Genomic DNA, 19,583 nt, shown 5'->3' on the forward strand with positions numbered 1-19,583 from the left:
ATTTCTTTCTCTTTCTCTAACCTGCAGTGCTCACTTTCGACAGCTGAAGAGGTAAAACATGCTTACACAGTTATGGTAGGGCATTACACGATGACATGTACCCTTCAGCCTCCAACTTAAGGATTTTTATTGCATTTTTTTTTGTTATGGCAAGCATTCATTTGTTGTGTGACGTTTGGCTTCACATAGCACATTTTGTTCTCATCACCACATTGTATTTTGTGTTGTAACTATAAACGCCTTCATGGACCTTCCAACAACATTTCTTACCCATCTTGCAAAGAGAAACCTTCCTGTAATTATATACAATTTTGAAAAGTTACGTTTTTTCCATAGTGTATGTAACAGCAACATTTCCGTATAGATACCAGATAGATTTCAGGCTTGCCTGGTCATTTAACATGTGCACTGTACTGTCCATAGTGCAAAACTTTTGTTTCTTACTTTTGTTGTTGGAAGTCCAAAACAGCTGCTGAGAGGTATTATTCACCACTTTTGCACGACATGAATGATTTTGCATGACAGTAGCTGTGACGCGTTACACACTTATTACGTGGATATGATGGAGATGGTGGTAGCAGTGACACTGCATGGGAGAATAACAAAACGTTCTGTCAGTTCCTTATATATTTCTCTAACCTACATTTTCTTCAAAACACATGGAGAATTAAATTTTGGGCAAGAAGCAAAAACAATTCCAAGAAGTGTTTTTTTTCTTTCTAGTGCTCCCTTTGATAAAACGGCCAACATCACATTTTCTCTGAATGCAGATGAAGAAAGTGTAAGTTAATTTTTTTTTTTTTTTTTTTTTTGTCTTTTTGGGCCCCCCAATTCATTTTTTTTAAAAAGGTGATTAAACTGTGTTTTTTTTTTTTTTTTTAATCTTCTTGTATTGCAGCCAAATTCTAATTTGTTTGAGATTTGCTACAAAGAACGTATTCAGCAGTTTGATGACGATGAAGATGAAGGGTCAGATGGAGAGGATATCTGGCAAGAGAAGGAGATCCGGTTTTCTTCAGGCACAATTCAGAGTACTGGCACAAGGTAGTATAAGTTCACCCGCTGTGGCCAGCTAGACATTTACTTTTTGTTAAAAGTTTTCTTTTGAAAAATTGCTATTTAATAAAGGGTAAATAATAGAGATGAGCGAACCGGGTTCAAATCGATCCGAACCCAAACGTTCGGTATTTGATTAGCGGTGGCTGCTGAACTTGGATAAAGCTTTAAGGTTGTCTGGAAAACATGGATACAGCCAATGACTATATCCATGATCTCCACATAGCCTTAGGGCTTTATCCAAGTTCAGCAGCCCCCGCTAATCAAATGCCAAAAGTTCGGGTTCGGATCGACTCGAGCATGCTCGAGGTTCGCTCATCTCTAGTAAATAAACACAACAAATAAATCCAATGTGTAGGTATGGGGTTTAATTATTGACTCCCAACTAACTTCTATCCAAAGTGATTTTGGCCCCCCAAAAAACATTGGGTAAGTATTGGTTTTATTTGGTGTTTTTGGAAAAGACCAGCATGTTTAGATTAAGATGGAGTATGTACACTCCTTAAAGTTAAAATAACATCACTAAGAAGCACAAGCCATCGGGTTATACAATTTGAGGAAGTAGCAGGTGTCACTAACAATGTCCGTGCAGCCATTAACGATCGATTATCCAGGATATTGGGGCTCGCTTACAGGAAGTCATTGGGCCGTGTAATAGGGACCTTAGTCTATTCATCATAATAAAGATTATGCGAGAACAGCCTTCAGGTTGAAACCACATCGAGGTTATAGTCTAGTTAATAATATAGATTTTATTTATTTTTTTACCAGATTTTCTATTTGCCAGAGTGTTTCTTCTCTGCGGAGTAGGGGAACTCTGGTCTCATTTATTGTGACAAATATTACAGCCTTTGTCCTACTTTTCTCAGTTTTTATACATCACCAACTTCAATATAGCAAGCAACCTTTTAAATGTCATTTATTTTAGGAGTTGTGGAAGTACAGACAGTGAAGATAGTCGAGATTCTGATGAAGAGGAAGAAGATTCTGGTGGTGGCGCTAGGAATACTAATCCTTCAACAACAAATCCAGCACCAGAAACCTCACAAGGTGGGTGACCTTGATTTGTCCTTTTACAGCGTTCTTGTCGCTTTAAAAAAAATAAATCATAGTCTCCATAGATTTAAAGATCTGAGACTGAAATTACAACGACCCAGCTCTAGTGATCGCCCACGCTGACCAGTGAAAACTTTTGACATGTCTACGTGACATGTGAAAAGTTTTTTATTTAGATGACAGGGCAATTTAAGAAGAATCTGTTCCATACACTTCCATACAAGAAACAATTCCATGCAAGTATAATTAGATAGATGGATAATACTTTTTCTCTCCCGTCAGAACCAAGCTGGACAGCAACATTTGATTCCACATCTACAGAAGCCTCAGTCTCCCCATCGGTTACTTCAGAAGATACTGGTTCATCTGTCTGGGCAGAAAATGTACCTAAAAACAGCAGTGAAGAGGGATGGGCTGTGTTTACAGATCTCAGTAAACAGACAAGGTTGTTATGTATTCTCTTTTGTAGGAGAGCTCATTTGCATACTTCCCATGGATAAAATAATTCTTTATACACAAACTGGGTCTCTGCCATTAGGAATGGCCTCTGTGTAGCCAAGAAGCACTCTGATCTATATAGACAAATGGGAAGAACCCAAGTCAGCTGGCTACACATTGGTATCTCCATTTTTTTGGAAAGAGTGCTACTATAAGTGTTTTTTTTTTCTTCGTAGAGGATTGTGTGACAGTGAGTCAAAATATATCCATTGGCTCTCCTAATTTATACCTATGTTCCCACCCCAAAGAGCTGTGTGTAAGCAACAAAAGTGTGGTTTTAGTTATATCCTAGGAAAATTGTGACTGAATTAGTTTACAAAAATAGTTGCCAAAAATCTGTTCAATACTTATTACTTTATCAGTTCTGACTTCCTCAAGTTCTGACTGTGCCCCCTTCTGCTTCAGACACTAAAAACTGTGTCTGAGCATTGCTCTCCATCCGGGCTGCCGAACTCCCTCACCCCTCCCTTCGGGGACACTCGGGTGACCAGCATTCCTTGCTGGCTGTCTTTGCACTCTGAGGGCGGGTTCACACTACGGAATTCTCGCGGACAATGTCCGCGGAATTCCGTCAGCTGTCCGCCCGCACATCTGGGCGCTTTTCCGCCGGCCCCATAGACACCATTCTATGGGACGGCGTATTCCGCTATACGCTGAAAGAAGTGTCATGTCACTACTTTTAGGGGACCGCGGAATACGCCGGCCCATAGAATGGTGTCTATGGAGCCGGCGGAAAAGTGCGTGCCCGTGCGGGCGGACAGCTGACTGAATTCCGCGGACAATTGTCCGCGAGAATTCCGTAGTGTGAACCCGCCCTGAAGCCTGTCAAGTTATTCTCAGTGAGGTGGCCAACAACCTGACCCTGGAGAGGGCTGGCCAGCATCACAATGCAGAGACCATCGGCTAGGGACGCTGGTCACGTGAGCATCCCCAAAGGGGAAGAGGGAGTTTTGCAACAGGACAGAGGAATGCTCAGACAGTTTTTAGCATCTGGACCAGAAGGGAGCACAGTCTCCTCTGTAGAGGAGATAAGGTAATAACAAGTATGGAACTTGTTAGTCTTTAGGAGGGGGGATTAATGAACATCTATTTTACTTAACCAGATAACCCCTTTGATGGGTATATGTTTGCCTAGTACTGTGTATAATTCCAGCAACCCTGGTTGATCATCTTCGAGTCAATATTATTTGCTTATTAGTTATGTAGAATTGGATTTTGCCTTTGACGTGAAAAGTTTCATAATTGTGAATTTTGAAAGTATTGTTTCTACATTTTTTTAATGTAATCTCTCAATTTTTCAAAGTTCCCAGTCAACAACCCCCCCAGAAGCACCTGTAAAAGCAGAAAATTGCTCAGCTCAGGAAGTAAACAATTGTGAAGCATCAGATACATCTATAAAAGAAGGTATGTATATACCACCATGATGCATTGTATGGAAGGAAGAGAGAGGGGTGGGCTTGTGTAAATAGGCTTGTGTAAATATTGGCCCAGATTTATAAATCTGTCTGAGACAAACCATCACCAACTAGAGATCCAGCAGGATCAGGAATAAATGCAGGATGTACTATCACAAATTATAGATTTTACTTATATTCACAAAAAATATTAAAACCATAGATTTAGAAAGCAGAAGCAGTACAATAGAAACCTAGAAGATTGTCGGCAGAAAAAGGCCACTGGGTCCATCTAGTCTGCCCTTTTAGTATACATACACAATTGTGTATAGCACATCATGGGCTACACAATATATATACTGTATACCCTATGAAAAACACAATGCATATAAATTAGCAAAAATGACCAGCAAAAATATGTACAAAATTATAATGGATGGGGAAAGTAAAGTAACACACAGACACCTGTGTCCAAAGGAGTACGATCCCCAAAGCCCTTGCAAACAAATACTGCCACCCGCCCAATGTGCAATCGAGTATCGGCAAAATGCCTATACATGTCCGTCTCACCTCCTAATTGCACCGTGGGCTTTAAAATACATTCAGTGGGCGGATTGCAGTATTTGTTGTAAGGGCTCTGGGAAAGGATAGCGAATTTACAGTAATAAGGAAGCAAAGCGATTCATCATCTCTGAAATCCGCTCATCAGCCTGCTGCCTTTTAACTTGCCTCCACTCTGTGTCGCTCCTCCCTGGGTACCTGGGAAAAGCTGGATCCAGTCTTGGGAAACTTTTCTCAGTTTGTTGATAGTACATGTCCTGCATTTTTTTCTGATCCTGCAGATCTCTAGTTGGTGATGTATATCATTGTGCATAGGTACAATTAGTGTGAAAAATGGGACTAGATGGCTATATTCTGTAATAAATCTCTTGTGTTAAGATTTATGTGAACGGCTTACAATCGTTTTTGAGGCGTAGCGGATTTGTAGTCATCGCAGTCAAGCCCCCTTCAAACGCCCATGTCAGTTTTTACTGTAAGGAAATCCTCATCGGGAGGCTTCAGGATTTCCAGACACTAATCATTGTTTACATTCAGGAAACCATCTGAAATCTGCTTCAGGATTTCCTGATGAGGGAAAAAAAAATGTATTGTTGCATCTGCAATTCCAGACATTTCCATAGACTTCTGTAGGGGCATCTGTGACCGAACTCCAGAAGAAAATAGGACGGGTTCTATTATTTCTTGACCTATTTTCTGGAACGTATACCCTTTTAGAAAAAATCCTGTTGGTAGTCCGTGTACAATACGATTCATACGATACGAACCGGAAAGGTGAGTGGATGTAGTTTCCCTCAGCCACCTCCTGCCCGGTCCCAGGAAAGTTCCCTCCCCCCCCCCCCCCCGCTGGAGTACCCCTTTAAGCTTAGTGACCAGAATGAAAGGTTTTAGGAATATTTTATAATCTAGATTTTTAAATGGAAAATTAGAAAAACATCTGCAAAAATTATTTAAAAAATGTTAAGCTAAAAACCTGAGTTAAACAATAGGTAACTTTCTGTTGATACATTCCCTTTAAATGTACAGTTATAAATTGTTGTTTTCTTGAATATCATTGTGCCTCTTTTACATCTCAATCTGATCATCTAGAAACCATGAACACCTCAGCCACATCGGGTTACCCCCAGGAAAGTATAGCAGCCCCACAGTGTTCTGCTGTAGAAACGGGTACATCGACACCATCTTCCAGTGAATCTGGAGATGAAACCACATGCAGGTTGACTTTGAATGGGGAAACTGCTGAGCCTGTGACACAAGATGAAGCTGTGACAGAAGATACAAACAGGTAGAGTAATCAGTTTACTCCAACACACTGACTTTTTACCCCTGTGGGTTTTTGGTGCAGTGAAGACCTTGGGCAACACCAGTTATTATACTAAACGTACTGTGATTATAATCAGTTCAAATGTGTGCCTTATGAACAAGATGCAGTAGTACAGTCCCAGGACAGGGTAACCTGGTTTTAAGTCCTAGGCTATGTTCACACACAGTATTTCCACCAGGCTTTTGCTCAGTTTATTTTTTTAACCAAAACCAGGAGTGGTTTGAAAATACAGAAACTGGGCAAATCTTTCCATTATAATTTTGCCCTTTCAGTTCCACTTCTGATTTTGCCTAAGGGTACAAACCCACACACCGTATACACAGCAGATACGCAAGAAAAACGCAGCAAATACGCAGCAGATTTGTTGGTACAGATTTGATGCTGTGTTCAGTTATTTAGTTCTAATCTGCTGCGTATTTGCTGCGTGTTTGCTGCGTATTTGATGCGTATTTGCTGCGTATCGCAGCAGTAAATACGCTGCGTATACGGTGTGTGGGTTTATACCATAAAAGTGCAAAATATTGTTGTATGTGCATTCCATGCATTAGAATAAGAGGGACAGTAGTTGGAGGTTAGAGCATATTTGAAGCAGTTCTCCCTTCTTAGACTAAAGGGCCAAGCGGTGAGTAAAAATACTGTGTGGTAACATTAAAAGCCTACCAAAACAATACATCACTTGTGTAAATCTACATATCTTGTGTAAGCTACATATGTGAACTTTATTTGAAAATACAAACTACTTGTATGAATGAACCAGCTAAATGTACCTAGGGTCACAGCGTCTATTTTGTATATGTATACGTATGCTTATGTATATTTTGCACTTTATACCTACTGCAATCTGGAATTTTTAATGTTTATAGTATTAAGTGTTATGTATTTGGGTATATAGTTTGTAAGTGCTTGTCACTTGTCGCAGCATTTTGTATTCTGATGTTTAGACTTACTGATTAATTATAATACCTTGTGATTGCTGTTTCCTTGCTTCTAAAGCAAAAATTAATATACTTTACCTTTACTGTTGTGCTCTGGTACAGTGCTTTTATATAAGAAATATAATATGCTGATGCAAACATTCAGTGCACTGGGGGTGGTACTTTACCGTTTAGTGCTCCTTAATGGCTGCCCCCTAATGATGTCCGAGCTGTGTCTTTGAAGAGGGGTGGTAGTATTCATTAGGGGCACCACCAGAGGAGCTGGCAGGAGAAGCTTTAGGTAAAGTAATGCCCCTAGTGCACCAAAAGCCTAATTAACATATTACTTAAGTATGACCTAATAAAGACAGCATATATTCCTCTTTTTAGCCTCCTCTGTTAGCATCTGTCAGCAGGCTAGGATGCTTTAACCATTTAGCATCTAGGTGTTAACAGTTGCAGTTGTGTTCATGCACACTGATACTGCACAATCGAGACTGACAGTATGGGAGGGGTAGCGCCTGGTATTTATTTATTTTTTTTGTATATTTATCATAGGAATAACAGAGCAGCAGCACACTAGACAATTATGAGAAAATGCTCTAGAATTACTTAAGATGTATCGGAGGTGCTTACAGGTCCTTTTTATTTGCCCACAAAAAAAGGTGCAATGTGTATAACTCAAATTACCAATAATGGGGATTACGGGACCTTGGCTGTTTTTATCGCCGTTTATCGTTTCGGCCATCTTTTTGGACGACTGTTATTTTGAGGCCCCACTTGTCTGAACCTCATATTAGAACTGAAAATGTAAATGACAGTGACTGCAGGGCTCCAGGTGGTGAAGGTGCTGTCCTACCCAGGTGTGCCTGCATTTTGCCTAGGACAGTTCAGATCTTTACGTGATGAGAATGGGGCCGATGTATACATATTTTACTATTGATGGACATGTTCAGACACTTTTTTTTCTGTTCTATACGTCACCTATTGGTTCTTTGCACCAGTATTTTGGGCCAAATATGGTGCTTTTTATGGCTCTACTATTCACATAAGTCTAAAACTCATAAATTTTCACCATAGCATGTATACCACATGCATAAGAGAATCAGAATTCTGGTAGCTTTTGCTAAGTAAATTTCTCCCAGTGTGTAAGAAAATGCCCTGGATTTCCCAACTTGTTTACTCATCATGTTTCTTCCTCCTTTATGGGATGTAGGGTGGAAGACAGAGCCCCATCTACCTCACAGATGGATAGCATTGCAGAGTCTAAACAACAGAATTTGGAATTAACAAATGACACTTTAGATAAGAACTCTAATGAAAACCAGTCAGAGATCCGGTAAGAATCCAAATGCTTCCCTTTAACTGGGGTGGGGATAAATGCATTCAGGCCTAAATGAGAATATTTAAATGTCTAAGTTTTGTTAGTTTTACTGTGATGTGTACCACTGGGGGGAGAGCAGTGGTCTTAAATGATGCTAACACTGAAATAGACATGGAGTGATGATTCTCACTAGTGAGCTGTTAGGGGAGTTGCTCAGGAGAGGTTAGCCTCCCTCCACAGGAGCTCTGTAGTAATCTCCATTAAAAAACTCACTTACAACTGGGTAGCCTCTGGTTAGAAAAACCTGCTTACAGAACACACTAAACATGTAGAGCCCATGTAAGGAAGTGCTTTCTCTGGTAATGAAACCCACCGAAGTTTTTTGTTTTTATTTGCAAGTCATTCATGCTCCTAATGATCAGATTTCTTGTTTTTACTTTGCAGTTTCTTAAAGGAAATTGAACAGCATAATTGAGGCCATAGGTAGTGCTCAATAGCTTTCATACCATGTAATTGTTGTGGAAAACAGCGATCTAAATACTGTCGTTTACAGTATGCCTGTAATCGCGCTTTATAGACGTAATTGACAAAAAGACTCCAACATCTGGCAGTGACAGAAGGACCTTTGCCTCTCTATGACATCTGCTGAATGTGATTGGTAATTGCAAGCATAGAGCCGTGGATAGTTGCAACTTGGGGGGGGATTGCGGGCGCGTGATCGCAAAACGATTTTTCCGTACGATATATCGTACCATGTAAACGCTGATCGTTATAAAAAAAAAAAAATGAATTACTTCGAAATCGTAAATCGTGCGATCGGGCCAATTATCGCTCTGTGTAAACTTAGCATAAGACAGCTCACTTACAGCAACAACTAGGACACCCTTTTATGCAACCACCTTTCTTTTGTGGCCTCAATCATGCCTACAGTTCCTTTGTGATAAAAATTAAGGTAATGCACTTGCTTAGCTGCTCATTTATTTCTTATTTTTTTTAGGTAAACATTGTCCCCTAATCTGGCAACAGAAATAGATGACTGTACATCCAAAGATCTGCATTAACTATACATATGGATTGTAAACCAGGACAAAGACCAAGCCTCTGTCTTCATACAAGGAAGGATGTGACACAAATCCAGAATCCGTTGTTAATCCATTGTATACAAGAAGATTGTGAAAGCAAGAGACAAACAATATTTTTTTTGCACTGAAAGATAATAGTATATATGTGTGTTTTTGTATGTATGTGCATATATATATATGTAGAATATTATATGTACACACATCCGTCTCACACATGCTTTTATATATTTATATATGAAAGTGGCAACGGTAAATAAAAAGAAAAACAGGAATTAATTAAATTTAAATTATATATAAACTTTATTTTACTCTTTTTGGATGGCAAACGATGCCTGAGACTTAAGCACAATAAGTCGAAACCAAATTCTTTTTTTTCCCGATTTACCCTCTTGATCCATCAAAACTCAACAAAATTGTCTATGCAGATGTACACACTGCAATAACTGGCATGTGGACGCAGGGCCTCGGCTGGATTATTGCCTCTGTCAGGCTTAGTTGTGTAATTCCATCTGTTGTCAAATGCCTCTGATTAAAATGTAATTTTTTTTTTTTATTGTCCATCCCCTTATATTCTCATTCATGGGCATCACATTCTCTGATTTTGTTTTCTATAATAGCTCTTTGTAATGTGGTTACCAAAAAAAATCCTTCTAAAATGAAAAAAAAAAAATCTCCTAAATTGTTAGACTCTCAGTAATAATATTAGCAGTGCCTTATTGTCATCCCATAAACATATAACCCATTAAAATGTACTAGGAATGACATAACCCAGTCTATGTGTATATTGTGCATCCTGAAGAGGTATTTAGTGTTCATCTAATTCTTTGCAGCTGACTCTGGTCTGCAGACATTTGCACAGATCTCGCTGTCTGCTTCCGAGCTTTTTGTACCTTAGATATTGCTTGAAGAAGTGGTGACCTGTGACCTGTGTTCTGCCAGAAGGCCCCAACTAACCTGCCCTCAACTCCTCCATACGCTGGCATTATACATTGCCAGCAGATATGTTCAGTGTGCTCAAGAAATCGCATTGATTTTGTTGGGAAGTGTAGACTCTAGGACCTGTACGAGAAGATTACTAGTGACCTTAATCTAGCACTAGTTGTACAGCAGATGTCCATAGTGCCTACTAGTTGTAGATGCCCTTGTTTAAAGAGCACCTGCCTATGACAGGTGTAGCCTTTTAGCTGAGAGGGTATAAATCTGTAGTAGTACCCAAATAGGAAAGTGACAGGAAATGGTGATATTTACCAACTAAACCTGTAGTTTAATGTTTCTTTAACTGCTACCCTAGTGTTGAGGTTTCCAAGATTTGGGGTATGAGGATGCTGCATTGTGTGGAATAAATCTAAAGTTCACAGGAAATCAGCTGCCCTTAGAGACACAAAAAACAGCTATTCATTGGGTATATGGGACATACTGCAGTGAACCCCTCACTGTAACCTGTTTGATCAGTTTTGGGAAGCCTGTCCATTTTTTAGGTCATATGTGTAATTCATCTGGTATGGATTTTTTGGAGGATTGCATTTGCTATGTATTTCCCATTAAGTAATCAGTCTGGAACATCTTCTTACAATTCTACATTGTGGTAATCCTGTTTTCCATCTGGAAATTAAAAGGGAGTTTTCAGGCAAAAACGCCATTTTCTTCAGGGCTCTGGATTTTATAAAAATACCAAACATTCTGTCCCTTTTTGTACCAATGCTCCCGGTCCTCTGCTGATCTCTGCTTTTTCTAGGTTCCTTGCTGTCCCGACATTTAGCCAGTCTGTGGCCACAGCATTGTCCCATCTCAATTCAGCACCTGAAAGAAGGTGACTGTAGTTTATTTTTAAACCGACCCCAGCCTTAAAGTAAATGTATTTTGCCCAGACAACCTTTTTAATAGATTGACAACTGGGTGTGGGGACATTCACATGCAATAAGCATGGCTTTTAATTGATTAATCCCTCTTTGCTTTGAAAGGTAAACTGCAGCTCACCTGAAAAACTGCATTGCTATTAGATCACACGTGTCAAACTCGGACCCTCCAGCTGTTACACAACTACAATTCCCATCATGCCTGGACAGCCAAAGCTAAAGCTTTTGCTGCCCAGGCATGATGGGATTTGTAGTTTTGCAACAGCTGGAGGGCCTGAGTTTGACACCCCTGTATTAGATAATGACTTTGGTTTTGTGGGTAATGTGGCAAATAGCCGATTGAAATGCCAAACCCACATTGTCTGGCCATGGATTTGGCTGTATGTGACCTTATCAGTGTGAATTAACATATCTTGTCGTGGATGTATTACTTTTCTGTCAGGAACAGCACAATGCAGAGAGAAAAGATGGTCCAGAATTATTTCATGGGGAATATAAAAATTCTCTAAACCAGACATGACTGGAGCCAATTCCAGTGACTGAAAATTAGATCTCTGTTAAAACAAAAAAAAAAATAACCTGATGGCTAGTGGACAGTTTAGGCATTTCTGGCATCCATGAAGGTTGTATCTGATCTATAATTTTATGCTCTGATTATAAAGCAATAATTTGCATGTCTGTTTTTAGTTGGGTTTACGTGTTCTGTTTCCTATATATTAACACAGTGTATACTTCGACAGACGCACTTCACTTATATTGTTGACTTGCAGATAGGAACTTCAAGCACTTATATGCTGTGTAATAGTAATAACATTAGTTTTCATGCCCTTGCCTACATGCATTATATGTGGGCTAAATTCTATCCCAGTACTATATACCAGCCTGTACATCTGTTCTGAAGCCAGTAGTCCCTATTATAAATGGAGCTGTGGAGGATTTGTGGTCCTTTACTATATGACTGACTAGTCTGCTAACAGCCCATTACACGATATAAAATGTGAATGAGTAGATTTTGGTTCCCAAATTCAAGAATCTTCAAGGCCCTAGTGGGCAATTTACAGAGGTTAGACTGGTTTAGGTCTAACTTTTACAGTATGACCTCAGTATATTAAAGGCGTTTTCTTTGACTACTGACTTTGTGATGTCGGCCTCCCATTGATTTCAGTAGAAGTGACAGCAGATCTGTAGTCTCCTCCCTACTGAACAAATAGACCAAGACATTTTCACTTGCCTGGCCCCTTATAGATGTGACTCTTACAACAAATCAGTAGTCAGGAAACTTCTTTGATTTTTAGTCTGTACAGTATAAGCTATTATTATGAATTTGTGGACCACTGTGACTGTAAGATCACAAGTATTCTTATTAGGTTGTTGGGTGGGATATTTTGCTTTCTTCTATTGCTTTATATATGTTCAGTTAATTACATAAAAGCCAATACCTATTATTTCCTTCCATCCCCTATTGTGTATGGACAAAAGATTGTTAAAGCTCCCCCACCAAAAGTTTTTTTTTTTTTTTTGCAAAAATGAGATCATTACTGTTGTAGCAATACACACCCTTAAATTCCTTTGCATTTTCTTGCCCTTTCTCTGCTCTGTGCAGTGGCAAACCTTAGTAATCCGAGACAGATTGGTTGCTAGTAATGTACATTCAAAACTGTTTGGTGGTTTATATCAATAGCAACCATATTGTTGGACATGACTGCGCTGACAGCCAAGAAGGGGAGAAGCAGCTTGACGGCAGTCAGACTGTACCGTTCCTCAACTCAGGCTGTGCAAATGTTAATATTTAAGCAAGCACTTAAAGGGGTTATTTAAACCATTTACCTTTTGAAGGTTATAAATATTAATTATAAGCACTGAGCAGCTTGCAATGTATTAGAACTCATGCGAGCTGCTTAAGAAAATGACAAAATTGCAAAACCTTTTATTTTTAATCATTAAATAGATGACATGCAATAAAAGTTTAAAGGTTGTTCAAATAGTGTATACATAGTATCCTAAACTGTATGAAATACAACGTGAACCCCAAGTTTTATGTTGGATATAGATAATTTTGCAGTGAATGAAATGCCATACACCCCTTAAATCTGGAGAACTCCTTTTAAACAAACCCTTAGAGTTGTAAAACTGTGTTGTGATCCGGAACATAAGGCAATTTATCTTTGTCTCATATCATTGACCTAATGCCAGTGAGGGATTAGGCAAGGGTGCTGTAGCAAATTTCAATACTTTAGATGTTTTTTTTTTTTCAGCTGTGTATTTGTCATAACAATCAACATTTTAATTTGAATGTGCCTTTCACTGGCCCTATGTGGTTGGTGCATGTCGACTGTCCTAAAGAAACACAGTAATGGTACAAGAGGGAATAGGTGTAGAGTATGTGCTGTATCCACCTTGCGAACTGATGCCTTCCCCGGCATTTCTGTGAAGTCATTATGCCACTTAGCAGCAGGACCGAATTGTTCATTTTTTTAATGAAAAACAAAATGTTAAAAAAATGATTTCAAATATATCAGATAATTTATATATTTTCTTTTGCAACTTTTGAGAATATTTTAAATATGTGTCCTTTATTTTTTCTTTGCTGGAAAGAAAAATAAATTATACATATACTTGCTTACAGTGTATCTTATGTTTTGTGTGTTTGTGTTTAAATGAGAGTTTTGTGTTTATAAAGCAGAATATCCAGAAGACAATGCAAAATTCACATAAACCAAATTATATTAGGACACAAAGGGGTTTTCTCATCTTACATAGTTTTCCCCAGGATAGGGGATAAGTAATCGCTGGGGGTCCAACCACTGGGGCAGTACAATTCTGTAGTCTGCTGTTTCCACTGCTCCAATAAAGAATTACTAGAAGCAGCAGCACACATGTGCAGCCCTCCTCGTCATCAGGTTTCCATTCTCAAGGATGTGGGGGGACTTGTGAATAAAGGATAACTTTCTAAGGTGGCAAAACCCCCTTTAAATAAAACCGGTCAGCAGGAAAGGGTATGTGCACACTACGGGATCCCCACAGAACACCTGTTGCGGATTCCGCAGCTTGCACCCTCTCGCGGACGTTTGTATGGTTTGCCAAATTCCGCCATCTGCCTGAAGAATGAGCGGGTTCATTCTTTAAGCGGATGGCGGAATCTGGCAAACCATAGAATGGAGTCTATGGGAGCAGGCACCATAGTCCGCGAGCAGATGCGAGCTGCGGAATCCGTGACAGGTGTTCCGTCAGGATTCCATATTGTGCACATACCTTAAGCTAGTACTAAAATAAGCCAACGGCCAGATAGGGGTTAGCTTCAGGTTTAATGACATTACTCATATCCCCTGTATTTAATTAAAAAGGTGACAGGTAGACCTGAATATGGGTTGAAATATTTTCATCAAACCCAAACCCCTTTCTGGCCATGGGTTTATCTTTTTTTCCAGTTTGTGCATCCAGATAGGACATCAAAGGATATTCTGAAGTAGAACTTGATGATGTGGGCTTATTTTTAGTACTAGATTCCTGCAGGTGTGACAGGTGCACTTTAATAAGGTCCATAAAGAATTAAACTATTGAGTGGAGTTTTGGGACTCGATACCACTTTATTTGTCAGAGAAGGCAAGGAATGCTAATGAACTTATTGTAAAGTGCTATGTGAATAAAGTCTAATAATCTGCATGTTCTTAGTAAACATTTCTTTGGCCAGATGCACCATATGGATAAAACTAAATTATAGTGAACAGTACTTGCCCAATGCAGTTCTGTTTAGTTTTTCTTTGCTTTTAAAGGTATTTTCCACTTCTAAGGTATTTTTACTAAATATTTGGTAATAAGTTACCTCCTGTCAGTGTTCATTGTGGCCTTTTACAAGGGGCCAATAATTATCAACCAGGAGCATTTCTAGAAACGCTCCTGCGGCTGATAATCGGCCTGTGTGAACGTGACAATGATCAGCCTAGTAAAGGGAAAACATCCGATCCTCAGCTGGTCAGGTCTTTAGAACTAGAAACCCAATTTATCACTGTAAACATGGGATGTGAGGCCCATAAAGATGAAGGGAAACTGACAGCACAGATATGTAAATATCTGTGCTGTCAGTTTCCAGATAGCAAGCAGCAGTATATACTTAGCATGTGCACTGCTTGTGATCTGGCATCCTCTTCACAGCTCTCCTGTCCAGCTGCTGTCTTCAGGCCCCACCTCCTCCAGAATAATTGACAGCTGGATGCGGCAGGACCTTAGGCAATGGCTGGATGGGAAAGCCTGAGAAGAGGACGCCAGATCACAGGCTACAGCGCACTAGGTAAGAATGCAACTGCTGTGGGTTTGGCAAACTGATAGCAAGGATATATGTATATCTGTGCTGTTTGTTTCACTGGCTGTATGAACGATACATGCATCGTTCGCGCAGCCTGGCAACCTGGTTTCTTGTGCCATGTAAACGCACTGCAAACGAGCATGGGGCTCATTAACGGCAGCCTGTCACCACATGTAAAAGGACCCTTAGGACGGGTTCACACTACGGAATTCTAGCAGATAAACCCCGTGGAATTCCGCCGGCTGTATGCACTCACGGACGCGTGCCTTTCCGCCGGCTCCATAGACTCCATTCTGTGGACCGGCTGATTCCACTGAAAGAATTGACATGTCTGTTCTTTCAGCGGAATGCGGAATCAGCTGGCCCATAGAATGGTGTCTATGGAGCCGGTGGAAAGGCACACGTACAGCCGGCGGAATTCCGCAGTTTATCCGCGAGAATTCCTGAATGTGAACCCACCCTTAGACTCTATTCCCTCATGCATTTCATTAAGAATCCCTTTCCTCCCCTGGCCACCCTATTAAGCATTTGACTGTAATATCAATCAGCCTTCTCCATGAGGAACACACTGCGAGCATAAAAGTAACAGGTATGGAGGAGGCCGAGTGACATTGTATAGTAACATTCTCCTCTATAGGACACCATGGTTTGGAAGGGATCTTATCAATATCACATATTTTACAAAAATACCTTGGTAGGGACCAACCCCTTTATTAAAAACTTCTAAAATATGGTTGAAAGTGACTGCCGGTTTGCTTTCTCTTAAATGTAATTGATGATTGGTCTAGCGCTTAACCCCTTAACGACATCGGGCGTAAATTTACGCCCCCGTGCCCTGGTACTTAGCGCAAATGGATGTAAATTTACGCCCGATGTTTCCCCGATCGCTGTGTGTTCACACACAGCGATCGGGGAAGATGGCCTGCTATAATGTATAGCAGGCCATCTCTGCTCGTCGGCACGGGGGGGTGATTAACAGCTAGGTAGCTGAGGGGTGCAGAACAGGTGTGTGTATAGTGTAGTGCACTATACTCACCTGATCCTGGCCTCCGGAAAGAAAATTCGTGGTCCCGCGCGTCCTCTTCTCCTCGTCGCCGCCACCTCCGGGTTCATTCGGTCTTCGTCGGGAATCTTCGGGCTTTTCCGTCGCCCCCATCTTCGGCCATCTCCGCCAGCTCCATTCTACTGCCCCCTAGTGGCTGATCAGTGTATATTATACACTGATCATTTGCATTGGGGGTAAAAAGATTTTTTTTTTTTCCCAAATTTTTTATTTTTTCTTTTTATTCGCCCTAACGCCGCTGAGTGCTGATCAGCATCGCACGTAAGTGCGCCGCTGATCAGCAACTCCTCCTTTTTGGCGTAGGGGCGTTTTTCCCCCCTATATCCTACCGCCACTGTCTGCTGATAAGTGCCGCACATAAGTGCGGCATTTATCAGCAGCTTCTTTTATGGCGTAGATATATTTTTTCTTACTGTCAAAAAAACGTAAAAAACCACTACATTACACCACACTACACAAAATAAAGTTTTACACTACACCAGTACACATTTACATACCCCATATACTAGTCCCGGTATAAAGAAGACCCCCAGGGTGTTTTCGGTGTCGGACGCATACGTTATTGCCTCCGACACTGAAACAGCCAGTGAGGATGAATGGGGGGGGGGGGATCCTTCTTTCCTCCATTCATCCTCATCCTCATCATCCAGTGACGTGTCTGGGGGTAGCGTACGCTGCCCCCCAGACATGTCTTTTCCGCCAGTACCGTCCCAATAAGAGTTAAAGGTATGGTGTGAAGTTCTCCAAACTCTGTGAGAGTACCTCAGGGTACACTTACAGATTTAGGGTACGTGCACACTGCGGAATGGAGAAGGATAACCCTTTGTGCATTCCGCAGCTGGCACCCACCGGCGGACTGATGTGGGCGCGCGTCTCCACCCGTGTCATAGACTCCATTCTATGCACGGGCGGATTCCATCCGTGCATTGAATGGAGTCTATGTCACGTACGGAGACGCGCGCCCGCATCAGTCCGCCGGTGGGTGCCAGCTGTGGAATGCGTGAAGGGTTATCTGTCGCGATTCCGCAGTGTGCACATACTCTTAGAGTGTATGAAGGAAGGGACACCCGAATCCTGCATATCCCCCCCCCCCCCTCCCCCATCCTCGGAGTTAGTGGGGAGATCGTTTGGGAACTGATCTTCCCACTGCTGGATAAAGGTCACCACCTGTATGGGGATAACTTTTATACCAGCACCCCCTCTTCCGGTCCGTCGCTGCCTGAGCTACTGTAGCTTGCGGCACGATCCGAAAATATCAGAAGCAGTAATAAAGCCCTAATATTTAGCAGCCATGGAGCGGACCCAGCGCTTCTGGATATGAAGGACCCCGGATCGCACCAGGACAACATTTTCCAGGTGACGCTCCCCACGCTGGAAAACAGGAGACCCCAGAAGAAGTGCAAAGTGTGGCGTAACAGGGGGCTCAGGAAGGACACCATTTTCCAGTGTGACGCCTGTCCTGATCACCCAGGCCTCTGCATACTGGATCGCTTCAAGGCGCACCACACGTCATTGGAGTTCTACATTATCTAAATTCTGTCCCTTATTCCTGTTTCAGGGGTCACGTTGATCCAGGGATTATTCTGATCGCAATTATGGAGTCGGGAAGGAATTTTTTCCCTGTGATGAGGCTACTGTCGTCTGCCTTACGAGGGTTTTTTGCCTTCCTCTGGATCAACACAGGTTGAATTTGATAGACACCTGTCATTTTCAACCTTATAAACTAAAAATTGGCCTAATACCCCCAAATAAATTAGAATTGTCCCTTTCCCCCAGCTAAATAGGTATGGCCGCCATTCCCATTAGAGGATGCCATGATGCAATTACAAAGCCTCTGTGCGGCCAGGACAGTAGAAACCCCCCTCGAATGACCCCATTCTGGAAACTACACCCCATAAGGAATCTAACAAGGGGGGCAGCGGGGATTTGGCCCCCTGGTGACGGCCATATTTGGGACGTGAAAATGAAAAAAAAAATTGTGTTTTTTTATTTTCCTGGCACATGTTCGACAAATTTGCCCGTCACTAGTGGGGTCCATATGCTCACTGCACCCCTTGTTAGATTCCTTATGGGGTGTAGTTTCCAGACAGGGGTCACTTGTGGGGGGTTTCTACTGTTCTGGCAGCACAGGAGCTTTGTAATTGCGACATTGCCTCCATCCTCCATTCCAGCCTCTAAATGGCGCTTTGTCCCTTTGGTCGCTTGCCCTGTGCCCATATGGCACATAATGTCCACATGTGGGGTATTTTCGTACTCAGGGGAAATTACTCTACACGTTTTGTGTTCAATTTCTTTTTAACCCCTTGTGGAAATGGGAAAAATCAAGGCTAGACCAACATTTAGAGTAAAAAATGCTTAATTTTTACACTAAATCATTGATCTTGTCTTGATTTTTTCATTTTCACAAGGGGTTAAAAGATTAAAAAAAACACAATGTGTAGAGCAATTTCCCCTAAGTACGAAAATACCCCACATGTGGACATAAAGTGCCATGCGGGTGCATGGTAAGTCTCCAAAGGGAAGGAGCGCCATTTGGTTTTTGGAGGCTGGATTTGGAATGGAATGGATTTCGAGGGCCATGTTGCATTTAAAAGGCCCCTGTGTTGCCAAGACCGTTGAAACCCCCCACAAGTGATCACATTATGGAAACTACACCCCTTTGGGAATGTAACAAGGGGTGTAGTGGGCGGTTCGGCCAGAGAAGGTACCCTGAATGGATGGAATTACCAGGTGGATAAAGAACAGAAGTATATCTCTGTATTTTAGTAGTCTCATTTATTTTTAGTTTAATTATTTATTTATTTATTTATTTATTTTGTTGTCTGTTTTCTTTTCCTTCTGTGTTTATTTTATTTATTTATTTATTTTTTCCCCTTTTTCTTTCCTCTTCTTTGGGGGGTGAAATGTAGGCAAGGGGAGCGGAGCTCTGTTGAGGGACAACCGAGTCTGTTGGCTAAGTGTTGACTTTATAATTTTTCAATTAAGGTTGTTGGTTGTGCTCTGCCGACAGTGTCTGGATTCTGCGGTTAGTATAGTGGTAAGATATAGTGGTGGTGTTAGTAAACTGGGATATATTGTTGGTAAGGGGAAGATTTTAGATAGTTCCTGGTAAAGGGATGGATTGAGCCCCCTGGTGAAATCCCCTCCGGATTATA

The 19,583-nt window shown here is 41.2% G+C and overlaps 1 protein-coding gene across 3 annotated transcripts in view; it reads left to right on the top strand.

The window, feature by feature from the left end:
* The window catches only part of PPP6R1 (protein phosphatase 6 regulatory subunit 1), a 49,768-nt gene extending 39,795 nt beyond the window's left edge, over positions 1 to 9,973 (top strand). For 2 of the 3 annotated variants that reach the window (XM_069948385.1, XM_069948386.1), the window contains exons 16-24: positions 28 to 51; positions 724 to 781; positions 899 to 1,044; positions 1,985 to 2,106; positions 2,395 to 2,557; positions 3,914 to 4,014; positions 5,652 to 5,847; positions 8,017 to 8,139; positions 9,122 to 9,973. In XM_069948385.1, coding sequence (XP_069804486.1) covers positions 28 to 51; positions 724 to 781; positions 899 to 1,044; positions 1,985 to 2,106; positions 2,395 to 2,557; positions 3,914 to 4,014; positions 5,652 to 5,847; positions 8,017 to 8,139; positions 9,122 to 9,125 — 937 coding nt within the window. In that variant the 3' untranslated portion in view covers positions 9,126 to 9,973. The remainder of the gene's footprint in view (positions 1 to 27; positions 52 to 723; positions 782 to 898; positions 1,045 to 1,984; positions 2,107 to 2,394; positions 2,558 to 3,913; positions 4,015 to 5,651; positions 5,848 to 8,016; positions 8,140 to 9,121) is intronic. The other variant, XM_069948387.1, reaches the window with a different exon arrangement.
* Positions 9,974 to 19,583: the final 9,610 nt, after the last annotated feature.

This window comes from Dendropsophus ebraccatus, chromosome 12 (genome assembly GCF_027789765.1).
Source record: "Dendropsophus ebraccatus isolate aDenEbr1 chromosome 12, aDenEbr1.pat, whole genome shotgun sequence".
Classification (NCBI taxonomy): domain Eukaryota; kingdom Metazoa; phylum Chordata; class Amphibia; order Anura; family Hylidae; genus Dendropsophus; species Dendropsophus ebraccatus.